The sequence below is a fragment of the Carassius gibelio genome, chromosome A1 (assembly GCF_023724105.1).
Source record: "Carassius gibelio isolate Cgi1373 ecotype wild population from Czech Republic chromosome A1, carGib1.2-hapl.c, whole genome shotgun sequence".
Lineage (NCBI taxonomy): Eukaryota > Metazoa > Chordata > Actinopteri > Cypriniformes > Cyprinidae > Carassius > Carassius gibelio.
Window position 1 is genome coordinate 9816907 of NC_068371.1, and position 23147 is coordinate 9840053.

General features: G+C 36.1%; 2 protein-coding genes across 4 annotated transcripts; one reads left to right on the plus strand and one right to left on the minus strand.

Annotated features, from left to right (window-relative positions):
* Nucleotides 1-40: 40 nt before the first annotated feature.
* Nucleotides 41-23084, minus strand: LOC127987641 (sodium/glucose cotransporter 5). Its single transcript, XM_052590015.1, has 15 exons — nt 22937-23084; nt 22532-22603; nt 21525-21629; nt 20342-20401; nt 19998-20102; nt 18863-18968; nt 17523-17603; nt 16391-16596; nt 14542-14677; nt 7553-7660; nt 7282-7432; nt 5996-6164; nt 4171-4386; nt 2494-2584; nt 41-1384 (listed from the first exon to the last, which is right to left on the minus strand). Exons 1-15 carry the CDS (start codon nt 23045-23047, stop codon nt 1188-1190), a joined length of 1914 nt encoding a protein of 637 aa, XP_052445975.1. The 5' UTR covers nt 23048-23084; the 3' UTR covers nt 41-1187.
* LOC127987489 (protein FAM83G) lies at nt 8168-16758 on the plus strand. Of its 3 annotated transcripts, XR_008161254.1 has the most exons (6): nt 8168-9512; nt 10667-10834; nt 10949-11073; nt 12223-13444; nt 14504-14571; nt 14837-14979. XR_008161254.1 is itself a non-coding variant. In XM_052589857.1 (5 exons), the coding sequence occupies exons 1-5, from the start codon at nt 9054-9056 to the stop codon at nt 15080-15082; spliced, it is 2220 nt and encodes a 739-aa protein (XP_052445817.1). In that variant the 5' UTR covers nt 8168-9053; the 3' UTR covers nt 15083-16758. The 3 variants fall into 3 exon arrangements, 2 of the variants coding, with proteins under 2 accessions (XP_052445817.1, XP_052445910.1); XM_052589857.1 differs by lacking the exon at nt 14504-14571 and having other exon boundaries at nt 14837-16758; XM_052589950.1 differs by lacking the exon at nt 14837-14979 and having other exon boundaries at nt 14504-14830.
* Nucleotides 23085-23147: the final 63 nt, after the last annotated feature.

Genomic DNA, 23147 nt, shown 5'->3' on the forward strand with positions numbered 1-23147 from the left:
TGTATTGCTTGTAATTGCTGATCACAGTTGTATTCCAAATGTAAAGGAAGATTAGAACATCTAGCCCAAAATGTTTTCAAATCTTTAAAAACAAAAAAACTTGGTTTACACATTGCTTTGTGATTTTATTGAATACATTTTTCATTTGCACATTAACAATAAAATAATATAAATTGAAGAGAAAACAAAAGTTGAACATGAACAGCCACAAATATTTAACAGTTAACATTTCATATAACCCACCCTAATTTTCTTTTCTTAAAATCATCTACATGCTATTCTTACACTCATATAATCTATGGCTACTCTCACGCTATTGTTGAAATAATTATTCAGACACAAATTACACAGCCATTGGTGTGCTTTACAGAAAATTACGGTTAAATCACTGTTAATTTTTTTTCCATGACGCAAATTTACAGTTACATTTACACCCACATCTTTGGGAGAATCTAGTAATGAGCATATTTATTTTTTTCCCAGTCAATTCAAAAATATTTATATATTTAACATATAATAGGATCTTACTATAAGCATAATGAATTACCTAAGAATGTGCTGTGAAAAAAAATGCATGGTAATTTATTTTTTGCTCCATTCACAAAGGAAAATATACAGTTCTTTAATGTAGCATAAATGCATTATATGTAAAGCTAACTGAACGACTATTAAAACAATCTATAAAATATTTTATGTAGCCCAGTAATTTAAAGGGTTTTATGGCATAAAAAATAAAAAGGTAATTGTGACTTCTTATCTCACAATTAGGGACGTTTTCCTCACAGTTCTGAGTTTGTTACACGATTCATTCTTTTTTTTTCCTTGAAATTTGTGAGAATTGAAAGTTGCAATTCTGAAAAGAAATTGGAATAGATATAAACTTGCAATTTCAAGAAAAATGTATGTAATGGCAGAAAGGGAAAAAAAAACTATTGCAAGAGGCAAACTCACAATTCTGATAAAAAATTCTAAATTGCGAAACATTTTGAGTTTAAATATATATATATATATAAGAGAAAAAGAAAAAAGCTGCAGAACCATGTTTCTATAGGATTTAAATGACCATTTATAAAAAAAATGTAAATCATTTTAATTCTAATTTTAATATTGCTATGTAATAAGTAAAACATTTATCAGGAGTCAAAAAACAAAAAATCATTGGTGCACGTTTGTGTGGTGGCTGTGTGTTATGCATAGTAAGCATAGAGAAAGATGTTGACACACACGAGAATAATTGCATTAACACAGCAGAAGCGAGACCAGAAGGGATCTTCTCTGATGCTGGGAATAATGGAAGGTGGTGTCCCGGGTGCAGATCGGCCAGGTCGAGGGCTACAGAACCCAGCTGTGCGGACACACTTACCCCTGCGTACAGGCTCACAACCTATATTGAAACAAAAATATTGGATGTGAAATTAACTGACAAGAGAGCCGTACAATTGTACCATGATATTTTGATATATACTAAGATACTGAATGATTGCATTTTGCAAGGTTCTTAAAAGAATACCAAAGTATTATCATGGTACAATTTTGAAAACCTGACTTAATATAATTTAAAGGCTTTATAGCCCAATTAAATGGCATATTGCATTATTGAATGCTATCTCTCATTTTATCCTTCAATACAGTTTTCTAATGTTGTGATTGGCAACATAATCCACCATATGCAGTAGGCGGTCTTGCATTCAAAACCAAGAAAATGACAATTGGTATATTTCTCAGTTCATTGTGAATGTTCTCACGCATATAGGACACTTTTGTTTTGTCAACTGATACATAAATGTAGAATGGCACCACACCCTGATGAATAGACGACAACAATCCTCATGATATCTATCATGCTGTAAGCTCCTCTCACTGGATTCATGTGTGTACAGTTTTGACTGTACTTTACCTGCGAGGTCCAAATTGCCCTTACTATTAAAAAGTCCTTACTGATATAGTGAAACCAGTTGAACACTAACTAGTCTTTACTATTTGATGAGGGTTACAGTATAAATCAGCCAAATTATGTTTCTATTTAAATCTAGTATTTCTGTGAGGGTTATGTTTAGCAGTAGAGGTATGGTTAGGTGATAGAAAACAACATTTATTGTTATTGTAAAAACAATGGAAGTCTATGAGACAGCCAATTAATATAGTGAAACAAACTATATATGTGTGTGTAGATTTTTTTTTTTTAAAATCCCATCTTATAAATCATACAGAATTAGTTTTTTTGATAATGTAAAAATGCAGAAAGCTTTCTGTGAGGGGTAGGTTTAGGTGTAGGGTGATAGAAAATACAGCCTGTACCTCCAGCTTCGGGTGTGTGTTCACGGTGTGTGTGTGCACTTTGGATGGGTTAAATGCAGAGCACGAATTCTGAGAATGGGTCACCATACTTGGCTGAATGTCATGTCACTTCACTTTTTATAGAAACCATTACACCTATGGAGAGTTCCTACAAGGATAGTAAACCAGACATGCACACGTGTTTGTGTTGCATACCGTCCGTCCTGCGGCTGAGTGTAGTTACTTTCTGTAGAGGTATTTCTCTCTCAGTGCTGTCGTGGAGAGTCCACCAGGTAAGATTAAGCGTCTGAAACAAAATCAAAGACATGCCACTCTAGACATTATATACTGCCAATACACATCTGTATTTAAATGTATTTCTTAATTAAATTAATTACATTTTAAACAAATCCTGAAGGAAGAGATTGATTAAGACTCATAGAGAATATATATACACAATAAAAATAATATTCAAAAACCTCATTTAAGAGAATGGTGTCATGTGACAACAACGTAGCACACTGCTGTTTGCATAATGCATACTGGCACCATTAAAAAAATGGGATCAGTCAGATTTTTTTTCTTCTTTTTTTTTTTGCTTTATCAATTAATAGGAATTAATACTTGTATTCAGAAAGGATGCATTAAATTGATCAAAGTGACAGTAAAGACAAAAATGTTATTACAAAATATTTCTATTTAAATAAATGGTGTTCTTTTGAAATTTCTATTCTTTAAAGAAGCCTGGAAAAAAGAATGTGTCATAGTTTACACAAAGTATTATTAAGCTGTTTTAAAGTCTTAAAGGTAGTTCACCCAAAAATGAAAATTAGGCCATAAATAACTCATCTTGAAGTAATCTTAGGTGTATATGACTTTCTTCTTTCAGACGAATCCAGTCAGTTATTTAAAAAAATGCTTTGATCTTTCATGCTGTTTGATGCCACTGCATCAGTCCAAGAGAATTTTAATAAAAAATCCATAAAAACGAAAAAAAGTCTCACAAGGCTCCGGGGGTGAACAAAGGTCTTCTGTATCGAATCGATGCATTTTTGTAAGAAAAATATCCATATTCAAACCATAATAATCACTTTAATCTAGCTAGCACTCACTGTTGTAAGCGAAGCAGTTCCAGGAGCATGACGTATGAGGTCAGCGTTGCGCATGTGCTGGTGAGTCTCATGAAAACTAACGTTTGTTACCATGAGTAAAGGAAGCAAAGTTTCCTTACTTTAGCAAAGGAAAACCTCTTCTCTTGGCTTACATTGAAATCCTCTGACATTCTTCTTTACAAATCCTCGTTTTGTACTTCTAATTAATGACCGTTGTGCGTCACTTCTGAGCAGCGCCTGCACAAAGCTGACCTCATATGTCATTCCCCCGGAACTGCTTCATTTAAACTGTGAGCACAAGCTAGATTAAAGTGATAATCACATTGTAAATATGCATATTTTTCTTACAAAAATGCATCAATTTGCTACAGAAAGCCTTTGCTCACCCCTGGAGCCGTGTGAGAAATTTCTTATTAATGGATGCCCTTTTTATTAAACTTCTCATGGACTGATGCAGTGCAACACCTGCTGAGTGGCATCAAACAGCTTGAAAGACCAAAGATAATTAAAATTACTCAGACTGGATTTGTCTGAAAGAAAAAAGTCATATACACCTAGGATGACTTCAGGGTTAGTAATTTATGGCTTAATTTTCATTTTTGGGTGAACTAACCCTTTAAGACTGGACAGTTAAAGCAGAATTAAAAAATGTAATTCTCAATAATTGGTAACTTCTATACGTGTTCTGAAAGATAAAATTGTAGCTTTATCTTAGAACCTTTAAGAAAATTATGGGACAAGCTAAAAATCCATAAAAGCATTTTACAAGAGAGACATTTACCTGTTCATCAGTAGGTGGTGGGGTCAATAGACTGATCACCACCACAACGATGGCAGTGAGGGCGCAGAGTATGATGGCGAAGTGCAGGTAGTGTACACTCCTTAGGACGGAGGGAGCAGGGTCAAAAACACCGCAGCGGGGTGGAGGGAATGCAAACTCTAGAACCATCCGTGACAATCCCACCACCAGACCAACCATCAGGCCCCAAAATGCTCCCTGCGCACACAGTACCAAACAAACACATGTGAAAAAGACTCTTACTTTTCATGGGAATCGAAAACATGACCTTGGTGTTACTAACAACATGCTCTACTGTTTGATCTCCAGAGAGACTTCACAGTTGCTCTACTTGCCTACTTTTTTGTATTTTTTCTTGTATTTTTTATTCTTTTATTATGTCTTTTTTGTTCTGTCACTGTCAATCTGTTGCACTGAGGAGCTTCTATCATGAAAACAAATTCATTGTGTGTGTAAACATACCTGGCAATAAAGCTCATTCTGATTCTGATTCTGATATACTAGCGGTGGTGTTCCATTTACTCAGTGTGCTATATACTGTAAGCATGGGAGACTGTTAAACTAATTAATAATTTTTAATTCAGGTATCTTGAAATGGTAGGATGCACTGAATGAACTCTGAGCTGAGATTCCTGACATGTGTACTTATTCAGTGTACTTAAGGGTGGAGTGAGGTGTGAAAGTCCCTTGACAAGCATAGCAATTCCTGTGAAGTATCACATATTTGTAAGTCATATTTCAGTGATATTTACTCAGGTGTTTTGCCAAACAAGTGTTGCGACAGACAGTAGATTTTTTCTATTATGTAAGTTAAACAGATTTTATTCTTGTATATTTTGTGTCACTGACTTACACAAATACATTCACTGTAATGACCCTATGAATGTCACCTGGCTAGTTTTAGTACTTTAGAAAAGCTTCCTTTCTCGGGGGAATGTTAAACTACGCTTAAAGTTCTGTACTGACTGATTTATTTTTATTTTTTTAGAGAAATTATACTTATCTGAGATCTCAGTAGATAAAATAGGTATTTCCTATTTGCTGTAGGGGATGGAGGATTACTTTCTTCTAAACGACCCTTCAGGGTAAAAATGAACAGGAATGTTCAAATCCCACCCTCCCAGTTTTAATGTTCTTAAAACTTTAAATGTTTAAAAGACAAAGTCTTTTTTTCTTTTTCTGTACTTTATGCACTCTAACATAATGTTACTCTTGTTCTAAGAATCTAAACACCATTTATTATCAGCATCGATCAAGGAAACAGATTTATCTATACATCTGTCCATCCATCGATCCATCCTTCTATCCATATTATTTTATGCATCTTGTTAAATTTTCTTTGCACTATAAAATGATTGTACTAAATAGACAGATTAGAAGACCATGGTCACACTCAACTGGAAAGTTGTACTGAATGGAACAATAAAATGCAATTTACACGGGTGTAACTTATTAATGTTTTTTTTTTTCATTTTTAAAAACACAGTTTATAATGACATATTGAGGTGTGGCCTATTTTCTGTAAAGAACAGGTATTTATCTTCTCAATCACTTACAACTGAAAGTTGCATTCTCTTTTGCAGTCATTCAGACATGTACACACTCTTTGTGTGTTTGAACATGCAAATTCACGCACCCTCACTAATCTGCAACATTAAAATAGCCAGACATTCCTTCTTCACGAGAGAGAAGAGGTTTTTCTCGAATGCATGTGACTGTTAATGCTGGTATGTCAATATGTACATAGTCTAAGTGAGGCCTCAAACAGAGTTTGTTTGTTGTATGTATGCGTTTGTGTGTGCATTACCGCCTCATTGGTTCTTTTCCAGAAAATAGCCAATACAAAAATGGCAGTAACAGGAGGGGCCAGATAGCTGGTTACTGACTGGATGTAAACATACAGCTGACCACTGTTAGCGCTCTGAAGAATTGGGATCCAAACCACACTTATCACCACCAAAATAACAGTCACTATCCTGGGAAAACAAATCAAGATGGATTTTGACATCATCTTCACTTTCAATCACAGTCTTTAATATAGAAAATGAAATTCATTATGTTAAAGGGTTAGTGCAGCATTAGGTTGCGTTTTACTCACCCCTGAAGCATCCTAGGTGAATAGGACTTTCTTCTTTCAGATGAATCCAGTCAGAGATAATAAACAAGCTGTTTACTGCCACTCAGTGGGTGTTGCATTCAGTCCAAAAGACGTGAAATAAAAAGCACCCTTCCATAAAAAAATGTGTCTCACATGGCTCCGGTGGGTAAACACAGGCCTCCTGTAGCTAATTTATGCATTTTTCGTAAGAAAAATATCCATATTAAAAATGTAATAATCACTTTAATCTAGCTTGCTCTCACTGTTGTAAACTAAGCAGTTCTGGGAGAATGACATATAAGGTCAGCTTTGAATTTACATTTTGAATATGGATATTTTTCTTACAAAAACAATTAGCTTCAGAAGGCATTTGTTCAACCCCCGGGGCCGGTGCCGGGGCCGTTTTTTTTAAGCGAAGGGCATTTTTATTTCACGTCTTTGGACTGACCTGACACCTGTTGGGTGCCATGAAACAGCTTGAAAATCAAAAGAAAAATTTTTATATAACTCCGACTGGATTTATCTGAAAGAAGAAAGTCATATACACCTAGGATGCCTCGGTGGTGAGTAAAACAAAGCCTAATTAAAATTTTTGGGAGAACTAACCCTTTAATAAGTTTATAAAGTTAAGTTCTTCGATGAGGTCTATCCTACTGGAAACCATTAGCTACTGGTATTCTTCCATTGTCTAGTTATATAAAGTATTTGTGTTTTTTTATTTCCATTTAAATGTATCTCAACCCAATGACAGGACATAAATATGAGCTTATCTAAATGATTAATCCACCCCAAAATGTTTTGCTCATACTGCGGTTGTGCATTGCATTTCTAAGGCCATAAATCATTCTAACATTCATGTAATTGCTTTTGCATAAAAAACACCATGACGTTGGATCTTAGACAACATGTAACCTTTATGCATGTCATAATGATTGATGATTTCAAATAGGCAACAGTTCCGCGCAAGAAATGGAAACAAACACAGCCATAGACACCTGCCAACCAGCAGAAGCTCCTTCTCGCTAGCACCTCTCCTATACTTCTTCCAGATGTCCATGGTGAAGAGGGTGCTACTGCTGTTGAAGATGGAGGTCAGTGATGACATTAAAGCGGCCATCATTACAGCTATCATTAACCCCCTGAGGCCTGGAACACACATGCACAATTGCATGATTTACACTAAAAAGACCATGACATGGACTATAAAAACAAAGTACATGTCAACAATTTAAACATATACACAATAAAAAAAGTGATCCTGATTACCGCTGGGCATGAGCTCAATGACCAGTTTTGGAAAAGCAATGTTGGAACAGCCCACCTCTGCACCACACACCTTTAAACACTCTTCAGGGTCCACACAAGCCACTATGTCTGGAGAGGGGAAAAAAAGGTGATGCAAAGATGTGGATTTTTTTTTTTTTTTTTTTTGGAAACAGTGGGAACCTGGTATTTATTGAAACCAATTTTAAAGAATCAATATATATATATATATATATATATATATATATATATATATATATATATATATATATATATATATATATATATATGAACATACAAGCTTACTGTTATTTTTTATATTTTATTTTGTATATTAACTTAAAATAAATCTTAGGGGCTATATCAAGTAGTTACTTTAGGTCAAAGGTATTCAACTGCCATCTATCTATCTGTTTATTTATCTACATATACATATAAAAAAAAATCCAAGTTCTTGTGGCAGCTTCCATGTGTGACAACTAGCCCAAGGTGTCAATTTTATGTGTCTGCCTACAACCACAACTTTTACTGCTAGGAATTCAAGAGGGGAAATAGGAAGTGTCTCTTTCACTTCCTTTAGTTGGCTGTTACTTTCTTCCCGGATACCCCGCCCAATCCCACGTAACTGTTTGACTCAACAGTGTAATATTCAGCCGGCGCGGGGCACGCCGCGTCATCGGCGCTCATGCGAGCAGACGTCCGGCCTCTTCCTTTTTCCAGCTCCGCAGAAGTAGGGCAAAGTAACACCAAATCCCCACAGGAATTTACTGGAGAACAAACTCGGGACATTATTTAAATCGAGAGAAGGAAACTCTTTTGTTTTTAAAGTTTTGTTTAACGTGCAACACTCTGGTGAACAGTCCTGAAGCTTGTTTTTCTCTTCGGCGTCGGAGATTTCCAGGGTTTATGCTTCTGTGGCAGACCCTACATGAACTCGGATTCAGTCGGTTTGGCCCGTGTGTGTGTGTGTGTGTGTGTGTGTGTATGTGTGGGTTAGAGCCCCACCCGGTCAGGTGATTGAGGAGTGTCTAATCACTAGAGCCTGTGGAGATGCTTTGTTCTATTCTACCTGTTGGTTTACTGAAAGATGATCTCATGCTCAGCGGTCAACTGAATCCTGTATTGAACTGGGACTCTGCTCGGGGACACATGATCAAATAACATATGAGGCATTTAAAAAAAATATCTTTAAGAAGCAACAAACAAAACGTGCTTTTGATGCTTAAGTTATAGCTGAGCCGCTTTATTTAACGACACAAAAATCGATTGAATCGCCTGGTCTCACTTTACCATGGAAACGCTTTACCGCGATCGTAATAGGATTTTTTTCTTCTAGCAGTTAACAGAGAGAGTGTGTGAGAGAAAGTCTTTACAAAGAAGTTATATACTTTTCTGGGATTATAGTGGGACTTAACTTTATAAACTAATACGAACAAATAATAATAAGAATAAAAACTAAGAATCCGCTTTCTATCGACTAACTCGGATTGTGTGTGGAAACGCCATGGCTCTGTCTCAGGTTCAGTGTCTTGATGACAATCATGTGAACTGGCGTCTAAATGAATCCAAACCGGAGTTTTTTTACAGCGAGAATCAGCGGCTCGCGCTTGAAGCGCTTATCACGAAAGGACGCGACGCGTTTGATGTCTATATGAAGGAGCACGAGCTGCGTCCTTTCCTGTCGGAACCCGAACTCGAGCGGTTGCGTCGGAGCATAGAAGATTACAAACCCGGTTCTGAGCATCAAAAAACAGATGGTACAGCGGAGGGAGAGGACGGAGAGGTGTCTTTGCAGTACTGGCCGGACCTCTCCGATATCTCCATCCCAAATCTAGACCTCGGTTGGCCAGACTGCAGTTCTTACCGAGGAGTGACGCGTGTCAATGTCTACACGCAGCCACCAATGGACGGACAGACGCATATAAAAGAGGTCGTGAGAAAGGCCATAGCTCAAGCACAGAAGGTGGGTAAACCAGAGGGACGTGAAAAGAACAATATTGTACGCAACCCAATTTTCTTTTAGCGCACTAAGCCAAATGTCAACTATGTTAGCCACGAGATATGTATGTGATGTGTAAAACTTAACTAAACGGTTAAATAATGACAGTTCTCTTTGTATTTGTATTTTTTTGCGATGAGTAGGCTAGTCAAAAACTATATACGCTGAAGCAGCGTTAGGTTGCTATGGTTACCTGATGTCAAATCGGTTTCTGTTCGCACACCAAACTTTGTTTGAAAACATTTTTGAATTTCTGTAAAATTAATACAAATATTTCATAATATTTCATTATAGGATCTTCAGAACTGCATACAAGTAAAAATAACTTTTTATTCAGTTATTTATTTGTCGACCTCAAATTTCTCCTTTGTGTAAAACACTCTTTTGATCAAAAATATGTAACTATTTTATGTTACTAAAAATAATCCTAGTCTGGCTCTTTAATATATGCTGAATGTATGAAATTTATAAATGATAATGTTTATGACAAGCAATAATGACAGGATCTTGGGGATGATTGTGTAGGCTACTAATGCAAATACTGAATATTAAACTAATAGGTGGACACAGCTCCAACTAAGCAAAACAACTACTATCCTTATGTATGTCAGCACACACTATTCAACACAACTCTTTGTCTACAAGCTGATTAATTTTAAAAAAGATAACCTGGAAATGTTAGGAATGAATTGAGTTTAGTAGAAAATAGACATCATGTTGAATGTCCAAATATCCATCATACTTCACAATCTTACTGGTTTCCAACTGATTAATTTGTCTTGTTAGTACTTGCTTCAGATCGGCCAGTGACATACCGGAAGACATTCCTCCTCCCCATTTCTCTTTAAGACAAACACTCACTCACTCAAATACTCAATCAAAGAGATTATTATCCAAAGACATTTTACACAATGAGAGATTGTAACGAGACGTAGGTCTTAATAGGTGCAGTACAAAAGATTTAGGGTGTGTAGGACTTGTTTTGTCTATATCATCATGTCGTCTTAATAAAGAGAACATACAGTACTTCATGCTCACAATAGAATTGTAATTCGAATATGATCTGTATAGTAATTTGTATACTGAGAAATAATACAAAATCATTCATGTTTTTGCAGATGATTGCTGTGGTAATGGACGTTTTCACAGATGTTGACATTTTTAAGGATCTAATAGAGGCTGGATTCAAAAAGAAAGTAGCTATATACATTATTATTGATTATGCAGCTTTACAGCACTTCCTACTTATGTGTGAGAGAGCCAACATGCACAGAGGACACCTCAATGTGAGTTGAAGACACATGCATTAATGTCTGTTCTGTAGACAGTTTTGAGTTCTTAACATTAGAAAAGATGTAGTTTGAGTGTGTTTGTGTATGAATAACAATTTGTGTTTGTAGAATCTGCGGGTGCGATGCATTGGCGGATCTGAATTCTACACTCACTCGGCTCAGAAAGTGCATGGCTCACTGAGTCAAAAATTCATGTTTGTGGATGGAGACCGTGCAGTGTCTGGATCATACAGGTTTGTTTTGTGCAGTTTAATGTGTGTATGCACATATACATGAAGCTGTGTTTCTTAACGGAAAGTCAGTCACACTGGACTGTAAAAAAAAAAAAATATATATATATATATATATATATATTACATTTAGTCATTTAGCAGACGCTTTTATCATAGCCGTCTTACAAATGAGGACAATGGGAGCAATCAAAATCAACAAAAGAGCAATGATATACAAGTGCTATAACACGTCTCAGTTAGCTTAACACAGTACACATGGCAAGGGCTTTTAAATAATATAATAAATAAAAGAAAACCGATAGAATAATAAAAGATTAGAAAGCTAGTTAGATTTTTTTTTTAAGAACAGAATTAGAATAGTGAGTGCTAAAGTTAGAGGGTCAAATAAAGATGGAAGATAAGTGTTTGTAGCCGATTCTTGAACATGGCTAAGGACGCAGCTGCTCGAATTGAGTTGGGGAGGTCATTCCACCAGGAGGGGGAACATTTAATTTAAAAGTGACTTTGTGCTTCTGTGGGATGGCACAATCAAGCAACGTTCACTTGCAGAATGCAAGCTTCTAGAGGGCACATAAGTCTAAAGTAATGAATTTAGGTAAAGGGGTGCAGAGCCAGTGGTATATATTCTGAGCATGTTAGTGAAAACTGTATGCCTAGTAAATTGCAAGTTCAACTGGTTGTGGAAACATTTTTTAATGTTTTTAATAACCATAAACAGAACTCAGAGCAGGAAATGTGTTCAGTAAACTAGAAACTTCACTAATCTCACCCAAACACCTGATAGAGAACATGGAAATGGATTCAATACGCAATGGCAAATTAGAAGATAAAACTTAAAAGGGAGTAAAAAGGTAACAAAACAATCAAACAAGAAGTTTGTGTTAAAAATGACTTGTTAAACAATCAAATCAAAAGACAGGCCTAATAAACTATATGGCATGAAATGCCAGAGTGCAGAAAGAAAAGAGAAGTGTGAACTGACAAAACAAGAACAAGACAACTAGTGAGTGAGCTATTGTCACCTAACTGAAAGAAAAATAGTCATCTCAACTGGTGGTAACATACTAAGATATTTTGAGTTGCTAGTTTTAATGTGCATGTGTTATTTGTTAGTCCACTTTTCTGACTTACGGCATCTTTGTGTTTTAGTTTTACATGGACAGCTTCTCGTTTGGATCGGAACATCATTACAGTCCTGACAGGACAGGCCGTTGAAACTTTTGACAAGCAGTTCCGTGAACTGTACCTGAACTCTCGTGGGGTCAACCTAACCAAGATCCCATTGGCAGACCCTCCGGAACCTGACCCTGTCCCAATTGCCGTTCCTTCCCCCGTTTCTGTAACTGTTGCAAGAAAATTAATTAACCCTAAATATGCATTGGTTAATGTAGATGCAGCAAGCAAAGCCTCTTCAGACAAGGCTAGTGCTAAGAACAGTGACACCAAGAATCCTATGGTCCAGATTCCCAAGCCTCAACGGGAGTTGACGGAAGGACCGCAAAAGCACCCAGGACTTGTAGGTCTGCCAAAGGCCAATCTTATTCCCTACTTGCCCACCTGGCCAGAGCCAGACCCACCCAGTGATGTTATTGGGTTTATTAATATCCGTGATACAAGCAAGCCAGCACCAGTGCATTTAATGCGCTCTCAAATGTTTGAAACATCTCAAGCGATCCGTTTTAAAGACCCATTCACTGCCCCACCTGAGGAACCGTTACCAGATAAAGCAAGTCCTCGTCCTAAAACAAAAGAATTATCTAAAACAGCAGCTGTAGATGCAAATGTTCAATCAATTATCCAACCTCAGGCAGAGACTAACTCTAATAATGCCCATCAAGATATACCAACCAATACATCCCATTCACCAAGCCCTCCAATCCAGCAACAAGACCCCAAACCGAGCCCCCCTCTCCAAGAGCAGGAGTCCAACCCTGAACCAGCAGAGGTGCAGCAGGCTTCAGAAATGCCTGTGCCCAAGCCACGCACTCTTCAGTTGGTGGTTAATAGACTGGAGGGCTTTGGAGACCCAGAGGTAACTTTAGTCAGAAGGGAGGAAAACCAAACAAGAAAAACAGACACTCGAGACAACGATGCTGACAGCACTGCTGTGACCTGTGCACATTCATTAAAGGATAAAGATGAGAATTCCACAACGTCAGATGAATACTATGAATGTACTGACTCCGACAGCAGTGATAAACTCCCTAACGGAAGATTAACGGGTTCTGGTCGTGTTGGAGACCATAGCCCTGATGTGCTCAACGTGATGGCCCGCTTCTCTCAATCCATGCTGGATTTGAGATCGGATGACATCAATCAAAACACTGCTGAGAAAAATCTGCTGAACATACAGAACAGGGACAAAACAAAGGTACGTTTGACTTTAATTCAGTGCGACTGAATGTGAAAGTGCTTTTTATAAGATTTGGCTCTTCGTTCTACCAGTCCATAAACCTGGGAGTGTTTCAAGTAGATGAAAAGAAGCCAGGCGTGTGTGTTATGGAATGCACAGGGGTGTGCCTGTGTGCGTTCCGGGACTCAGTTGACATTTCCAGCACGCCTGAACCTGCTAAAAGTGCTATAACACATGTATGGGGTTGTGGGTGGGAGAAGTTGTGTATCAGACAAGAACAGGAAAATAGCAGATCTTTATTCTGTTGGAATTTCCCCATGTAAAAAGTGGTCCACATGTGGATGCAACAAAATTGTTTGAGGTAAAGGTGTTAGGAAACTTTTGTCTAGGGATGCATATATATGCAGCTTGAATTTTATATATTATATATATGCCAGTAGTATTCTTAGCAAATCTCAAAATGAATGTACATTTTATTTATACTTTACATTAAAAATCTGTAGTATCTAAAATGATTGTACTTTAATATTTTAATTTTCATTCATTTGAATGAAATAGTATGGTATCAATCATTTATTTTGTTTATCAGTAGTAATATAAAACATAGAGGAATTTTAATATGGTTTTATAATATTCATATTATAATATTAATTGATTATTATATTATACATCGTTTTATTTTAATATTGTTTTAATAATATACATCCCTACTGTTATTGCATAGTTCTTACAACTCCTTTTCTAATGTGACTGTTTAGTCTTGTCCTAAATAATATAATGTTTTAATAAAATGTTGAAATTAAGTGTGTAGTATTAGTATTTGGGCATAAAACTACCCTGCATAAGGTTATAGCGTTTTTTTTGGGAGGATGGTATATGATGTAGAATAGTGCCGTCTAACTTGGTCAAGATTGTTTAGGTCTTGTAGTTCAACAATAGTAGACCAGCAACAAACCAGCTACCATGTACCAAAAACCAGCTTGACCACGTTAAGCTTCTATAATGCGATTTTATAGGTATAGGCTTAAAAGATGACAAAGCTTGTACAAAAAATGACATAGCACTGAATTTTTGCAGCACTAGCGGATACAGCAGCTGGAGCGTGTGTGTAGTACCTGGGTAGAGAGCCCTGCTGATCATGCCAGGTAGGATGATGAAGATCATGGGAAGCATTTTGAGATAGCTGGCAAAGATGGACGCCCCTTTGGCGTGACTCAGATTTTTGGCTGATAGAGACCTCTGCACGATTACCTGCCAAATGACACATCAACCAGCATTATTGTTTTGTTTACTGAATTATTTTTTTTAAATTCAACAGAACAGTTTTAGTTTGTTGTTATACCATGTGAAATCATGCCTCAAGGGTTTTTATTATTTTTCTTTCTCACATACACCCTTCCTCCCTTTCAGCTTTACCAGATGGTCTCCAGGTCACCTGTTCGAGAAGCTCATGGCCGGGCCAAAGTGGTGATTGGTAAACCTGGAGTATTACATAGACCCCCTAAAAGCAGTGGACATGTGAGTGGGGGCCACAGGTACTCACAGGGGAAGATGTTTGCTGACCTCCCCTCTAATGGATCAGGCCAGCAAAATCTAAAGCGCTCCGGCTTGTCCCCTAGAAGACAAAGCCCTGCCTATACAATAGAAGGACAGTGAATCAGTCAAACTCCCACTCAGTGGCTCATGCATTCTCAGTCTCTCTCCCCCTTTCTTCGGACCTCTCAAACGAGTCTCCATCCCCTCGTAGATGGGTCGAGACTCGTACACCATTAGGTATCTCTTTATATAAACTTGCCAGTGTCAAACACCTCAGGCAGTAGGTTCCATTGAACACGTTTGGTTTTGCTTTGGGGAATAAATTGTTGACACAGAGGCACAATGAAAATTAACCAATTAATGGTGGCTTTCTTCCCAGAATAAAAACAAACAAACAAAAAAACAACTACTACTTTGTATTGAGTACAAAGGCATGAATGTGCAATGATGTAGCCACCAATGTCTACTGTTAAAGACTTTTCAACTGGAGTTCAACTGGATCTTTAAACTGACACGAGTGTTATGGTGGCAAACAAACACTGACACTGATTGTGTGAAGCAAAACTTGTTACAAGCAGGCAGCTTTACTCTTTATTGACATGCTTGTGAGTAATCCGGACTACTGCAAGAATTTGGTGGTGGATTTGTGACATTGTGATGGCGATTTCATATTCACCTCAAAAGGACATTGAAAAGGTTAAGGTACAAACTGATTTCAGAGCCGCTTTGTGCAGTTGTGAATTGACTGGTTATGACTGAGACCATTAGCCAAGAGCCAGACCAAGAAATTTGATCCAGACCAAGTTTTGAGCCCCTAACCACAGGACCTAAGAAATAAGACCCAGACCAAATCCAAGTTTATTGGGTTTTGAGAGGACTCTAACTCTGTCAGTATTTCCAGGAATTTAGTTTTTTATATTTTTGCCTGCTAATGAGGTCTGAAAATAAGAATGCTTGTTTTTAAGGATGTGATGTGCACTGTACTTAAAAGAAGGAAAGTGTTAAAATGTTAGTTATCACAAATAGTCTTCTATCATTTTCCACTCTTATAATTTAAATTTTTTTAACAAATGAGCAAAAAAAGCAAGGTATTTAAAAAATGCTAGTCTGCACACTGATTCTCAGAGTTTCTGTGAGAAAACACTTGACTCATTTACAGACGTTTTTGGTGACTCAATATAGTCAATATAGCCTCACAGTCTTCTCATTTGCGTCAAATTTCAAGGGTCTTCCTAAAAGGCTTTTACCTCTATCTAAAATGGCAGTCTTTGTGGCATCAAGTGATACATTAAATATCTTATAGCAGAATGGAACTCATCATGCAAAATACATTTGCAATCCTGTCCTCCATGCAATGCTTTTTACTCTGTATTGTTAGAAGCAGGGTAGGCTTATTATTTATTTTTGAGAGTGTGTGTTGAAGCATACCTGATCGGTGCACCAGTACCATGTTGCAAGGATGGTTAATCCCAGTGTCATGCCTGGCCAGGGTAAATCTCCATGCACAGGATCTCTGAACAGGTGCATGGCATCAGCCCTGGGCAGGTGACATGTTGTATTCGGGATGATCTTAGACGGCACAGCTTTCAAATACACGCTCTCCAGGTTACTGTAGCCTCCAATCTTGTTGAATGCTGGAACATTTGCATAAATACATATCAGCTAAAATCTACCACTTTTTAGGGTTATAGGTAGAGGTTTAGCATTATTTGTTCTTTATAGTAGTGTCAGAATTACATGGTGGAATGTACATTTTAAATGGATTCCAATTAAAAATATGATTTAAATTTCTTTAACTTGTTTAAATTTGTGTCTTTGTTTGCTTGTATCACTATTTTTTGTTTTTTTTTGGTTCTTATAAACCTTTAGAGATGACCTTTTGTAAGTTTTTAAAGACATTATTGGGATTTTCCCCATTTTCACACCTCAATACAAACCAGCTTTGCAGGTTTTAAAGTGTGTTAATGTGTCCTAACCAGACATGATTTGATAAAACCTACCTATTTTACATTTATTATTATTATTAATATTATTTCAGTATTTAACAGATGTGTTACAGAAATTTTTTTTTGTTTTTGCCTGGTTTCGGTTTTCTCTGACAGCCACAGTGAAATCTGTTTGTACATTCGCTGAGGAGAGACAAATTCCAGAAGACGAATTCCAGAAGACGAATTCCATCAAAAGATGGAAGTTCCATCCAAATGTGAATAGCGCCATGTGAATGCAGCTGTTTTGATTAAAGCTTGTTTGCCTTCTAAATGTTCTAAATTTTAGTATATAAGTATAATATCAATATAATTGTTATTATCATCACTAGGCATTTTTGCCTATTTCAGCAGGCCACCAGAGGTAAGTCAAGGTAAGATTTAGCATTTGAAAATATGACATTACTTTACATGCAATGTATGAATGTAAACCACATAACCTGGAAAATGTGCCTGCCAAACATGTTCTCTAACAGTCGCCATCTGTTTTTGGCACTGCTTGACTTCTCCCATTGACAGCTGACATGAGATCACTGCCGGTGGAGAATAAAAGAAGAGGCCTGCGATCGACTGACCTGTAATGGTGAGGATGATCGCTCCAATAATCATGACGAAGGTCTGAAGAGTGTCGGTGTAGATTACAGCAGCCAAGCCACCTGGAGAAACAGAGGACTAAGTGGGTATTGCTCAATTCTCTCATGATGGTTTAATGTGATAGGAGTCAATGGTGTCGAGTCTAAATCAGCACTTTTAGACAGAGCAGTGAATACAGTGACAGCAGTTTGGCGGATTAAAGTAATTATGCAATTATGCTGGAATCAGTCATGTAGATCATAATTACTACTGCAGAATTTAACTGATACTGAACCAATGGGCTTCGGTGAGAAAGTTTAAATAAGTAATCATTTAATAGAAGCTTTTATCCAAACAATTGACAGTGCTACTCAAACCTGTGGTTAATTACCTCGCTCAAGGACTATCCTAGTTTATCATTTACTCTAGCCACAACTCAAACCAGGAACATTGCCGTTTCAAGCCCTGAGCTTTAACCATTACATTACCCCATCTTAAGAGGAAGCTTCAAGACCACAACTGATTATTGCATCTGCTCGCCTGGCTTTATACAGTATCTGTGTGCGCTACACCGTCTGACATCAAAATCTGTGCTTTGTAATGCTACACTGCTGATTGTTGGAGAAAGGGCTTGTTTAGTGCAAGTGCTAATTATGAAAACTGCTCAGTGCTGAAAAATGACGTGGTACCACTTAACAAAAAGCATCATCAGCATTTATTAATCTAGGTTAATGTTGTGTTAAGACTCATGTATTATAAATACGTATTATGAACAACTGTTGACATGTTAATTTATACAGCTTGGTTAGTATATAAAACGCATTAGTATGTGTGGAAATCAACATGAACCTAGATTAACAAATGCTTTAGAAGTATGTTTATTGTTTTTTCTGTGAAAATAAATGAATCCTTTTATTTATCAAGGATGCATCCAACTGATCAAGAATGCAAGAAAGACATTTCCAACTTTCAATTAAAAAAAATGCTGTTCTTATGCACTTTCAATACAACAAAGAATCCTGAAATAAAATCTCTAATTTTTCACAACATTCAACACTAATGTTAATAATAATAATAAGAAGAAATGTTTCTTGAATGCCAAATCAGCATATTTAAATGATTTCTGAAGGATCATGTGCCACTGCGGCTGAAGTAATGATGCTGAAAATTCAGCTTAGCATCCTAGGAATAAATTACATTCTAAATATATTAAAATAGAAAACATTATTTTAAATTTTAATAATATTTGATACAAAGACTTATTTCAAATACATTAATAAAAGGTACTGACCCCAAACTTTTGAATAGTGTATATATACAAAATACACTTGCAAATACAAACCTGCAATAGTGTAGAGGGCAGTTACAACCAGCATGAGCACAGTGGAGAGGTAGAGATTCCAGCCCAAACAAACCTGGACAAACAAAGCTCCAGAGTACAGATCTGTCTGCAGAAGATACAGAATTTTGATATCAGGTTGCTGTTTCCAGTTTTGTCACCGACTTTTTTTTTTTTTTTTTTCTCTCCTAAAATTGCTTGGAGAACAGAAGTACAGTCGATGAGAGTTGTTGACATATGAGCATATTGAGCTATAAAAATGAATGTGGATGATATACTAGATCAACTGGTCTTAATATAAAAACATATTTCAGATCTGCCATTTTTCACTTTGGTATCATTTGTCAAATCAAATTGTCATATAATCTAAGCACAGTTTGTAAGATGTCTTCTGAAACTCTATAAGAAATTTGAGATTAATGGAGTCTTGTTTAAGAGGAAACACTTCAATACTGGGAGACTTCAGCAAAAGTCTCAGTTTGCTCTCCCCTATGACCAGTGCTAATTCTAGATTTTTTTCCCCAAAGAAATGTGAGTGGCTCTTGCATGTACATAACTTGTCAAATAGGTATATGTACTTACATGCTAAAGTTTGGTTTCCACAATTTTTATTTTATTATATTATTATTTTTGTTATTATTATTGAAAGTTTTAGATTTATGAAAGTTATTTATTTGAAATGGAAAAACTTTTGTTACATTATAAATTTATTTTTGTCACTTTAATATGTCTGAATTTAAATATTTATTTCTTTAAAAAATCTGACTTTAAACTTTTATACAGTAGTTTTATTACTAAAACACTTACAAGACTAATGACAAATAATGCTTGTTAAATGCCAAAGATCAGTATGTAGCATTAGGGGTTTTAAAAAAAACCTAATGCTACTGTACATATTAAACTTTGGCATTTAACAAGCATGAGTATTTGCGTGTGAGTGTTTTTGTGTCTGCAGTGAAAAACAGATGTTGAAACACAGCTAAACATTCTCTTTCACAGCTTCAAATTCCTTCGCTACAGAAACAAGCCAGTGCAGCAATATGGGACTCATAAATTAAGCCTTTGTAGATTAATGTTTGATATTAGCTTTGCGGGTATTTGTGTGAACGAGTATGATTGTATGTGTATTTGTGCTCACTGAGATCTTGGTAAACACGGACAGCATCAGACTGAGAGCGGACAAGTACATGCGAATTCGCTCTCCTCCAAATCGCCGACCCAGATACTCTGGCATTGTGACAATCTTTGAGAGAGAGAGAGAGAGAGAGACAGGAAGTGCAGAGGGAATGGCAAGAACTAAGCAAATTAATAGGCAAATCTGGGAAAGTAGCACATGTGGTGTGTCTGTGTGTGAGAGAAAGAGACTGCGAGTCTATGGTACATGTGGCGACATTAAACAGAAGTTCTCAATTATTAAGGCACATTCTAAATAGCTCAGTTGGCACATCAGTATAAGTGGTTTGTTGTACGTCTAAAACTCACCCCAGAAGACACATAAACTGGGGCAAAGATCCAGGCAAGAGCCAACAGGACATAAGTTGCCTAACAGAGAGAGAAAGTGTTACTGCACTGCAGTGAGACACATTTAAACATCCTAAAAACAAGACCAATTCCCCTGGGAAGCGTGAGACATTATTGTGTTTGGCCCTAAAAAGCATTTAGAAACTGAAGGCACATTTATATTATTATATTATTAGATATGTGTTCCAAATATAATATATTATTAGATTTGGAAATGTCTTTCTTGTAAAGTTTATTTGTTATATTTTTTGTTCATAGTTGTAGTTATTTGCAACTCAGTGCTCAAATAGTCTACTACAAGTAATCATGCATTTTTTTTTTTATTGTGTCTGTGCAGCTAATTTTAAACATGAAAATGTGTGTGTAAAATTGACTAGACACAATAGAAAAAAGATGGGAATTGTTTATATTTCTTTGTCTTTGAAAAGCTACATTGGGATTTCTGTTTACATTAATGTTAGTGTGTTTCATAGTCTTGATTTTTTTTTAACACAAGAAAAGTTCAAATAAATGTTATGTGGTGTGATATTTTATCAACTAATACAATGACACTCAAACAGTTATACGGGCAATTAAAGTGTTCAAATCATTTTATGTCTACTGTATCATGAATATAAAAATTTCCATCTACTTCAATTTAGAAACTTAAGCTTATCTTGTTGTAAGGATTTGAAGACTGACAGAAAGGACCGTCAGTCCAGACCAGGGGGTGACCAACCCTGCTCCTGGTGATCAACTGTCCTGCAAAGTTCAGCTCAAATCCTAATCAAACAAACCTGAAGCAACTAATTAAGGTCTTCCGGATCACTTAAAAATGAAAGGCAGGTGTGTTTGATTAGGGTTGGGGTAAAACTTTGCAGGGCAGTCGCCAGGAGCAGGGTTGGACATCACTGGTCTAGAAAAAAAAAAAACAAGCACGGGATTTTCAGCGCCCATAATTCCTGTTTTAGGACGGAAGATGGTCCTCTGTCTCCCTCTAGTGCTGATCGAATACAGGTGGATTTACATTCTTATGTTTTGTATTATTCGTGTTTGCAGTGATGTTCGATATCGAATTATGACTAATAAACATTTTGCCCTTGTTTAACATAAATGCAATAGAGAAAATGGAAACGAGGCATTAAAAAAAAAAGATGTCACTCACATTCCATTCAAATCCGGCTACGGCAATCCCTCCTGCTGCTCCTGTCCCAGCCAGACCGATGAACAATCCTGAACCCTCACTGCTGGCAAACAGAGATGCACCAATCTGCATCCATTCGTGTTACATATTAGTGCAGCTCAGACTGGACTTATACGGCTAAATAAAACTTAACTAGAGCTGTTGTGTGTCATGCCAGCTAAACTATTTATTCAACACTGCTTTAATTCTTGTATATATAATTATTATACACGTCTCATATGTATAATAATTATCTACAGGCCTATATTTGTATGACCTCATTTGTTTTTGTTACCTCATTTTAATTGAGACACTAATCGGAAATGATGATAATAATATAAAAATGATTTGTCATTATGCAGGACTAATTAAAGGAATTGCAAAAGAAAAAAAAAAGATTATTTTTTTGAAAATTGTAACAAATGGTGATTTGTTACAGCATCTAAAATATACTTTATTTCTCCCTACATATAGAACGGGGTCTAAATGTTTGAAACCATTAGTTAAAATTTATATATATATATATATATATATATAACAATAGGCATAACAATTTTTAATTAACACATTTTAATGTCTTATTATTTGGTCTGCTTTAATCACAGCAGCTCTCTATCCACATGAACTGTGTAAAACCTGATGATCATGTTCTCAGCATGAGTTGAGATGTTTAAGTGCATCTTGTGCCTCAGTGGAAGCTGGAAAATGTAGCTTGTTAACATGATAAATGCCTCAAATTTGTTCAGTGATTTGATTAACGCAAAATCGTCATCATGCGTTTTTCTTTGTTTTACATATTTTCAGGTTCTTTTGGTTGATTTATAGATTTGACTTTCTGTTTATTTAAAATAATAGCTGTAATTTGATCTACTCATTTTCAGGCTTAAGCCATTGTAAACTATGTTAAAAATAAATTAATAACTACAAAAAATAAACAAATAAATATATAATTGCTTTAATTGGGTCAGTTTACATTAATTATCACTCACCGGCCACCAAGCCATGTCTCTGCCAGCCAGAAAATATCCACTTAGTGTGTTTCGGCTCACTCTACAAGATGACTAAAACACACACAAATACATATATAAACACACAAAAGTTTATGAAAAATGTAAATGAAGTTCCATCTCTTACTCTAACATCATAGATGTTCCATTATAAAAAAAATGCCTTTGTATTTGCAGTTTACATTCACATGTTCTTATTCAAAACTGATATGTACTCTCATATATATATATATATATATATATATATATATATATATATATATATATATATATATATATATATAAACATTGTGAAAACAAAATTATCAGTGAACTATTCTTTAAATAATAATATTATTTACAATTAATACAAACACACAGTTCTGAAAATACACTAATACGCCTCACCCATATTCCAACTGCGACGTTCAATAAAAAATATGCTCCGATTACAATGATATCAGATACGCTGAAAGACTGGGAAAGTGCATAATATTTAGTGGTAGAGTTAGACGCCATGTCCTTCCTTCACACACACTACACACAGACTAAAACAACGAGACGAGGAGGACAGAAAGACCCAAAACGTTCCGGTCAATCAGCCCTGTGTGTGAACTGA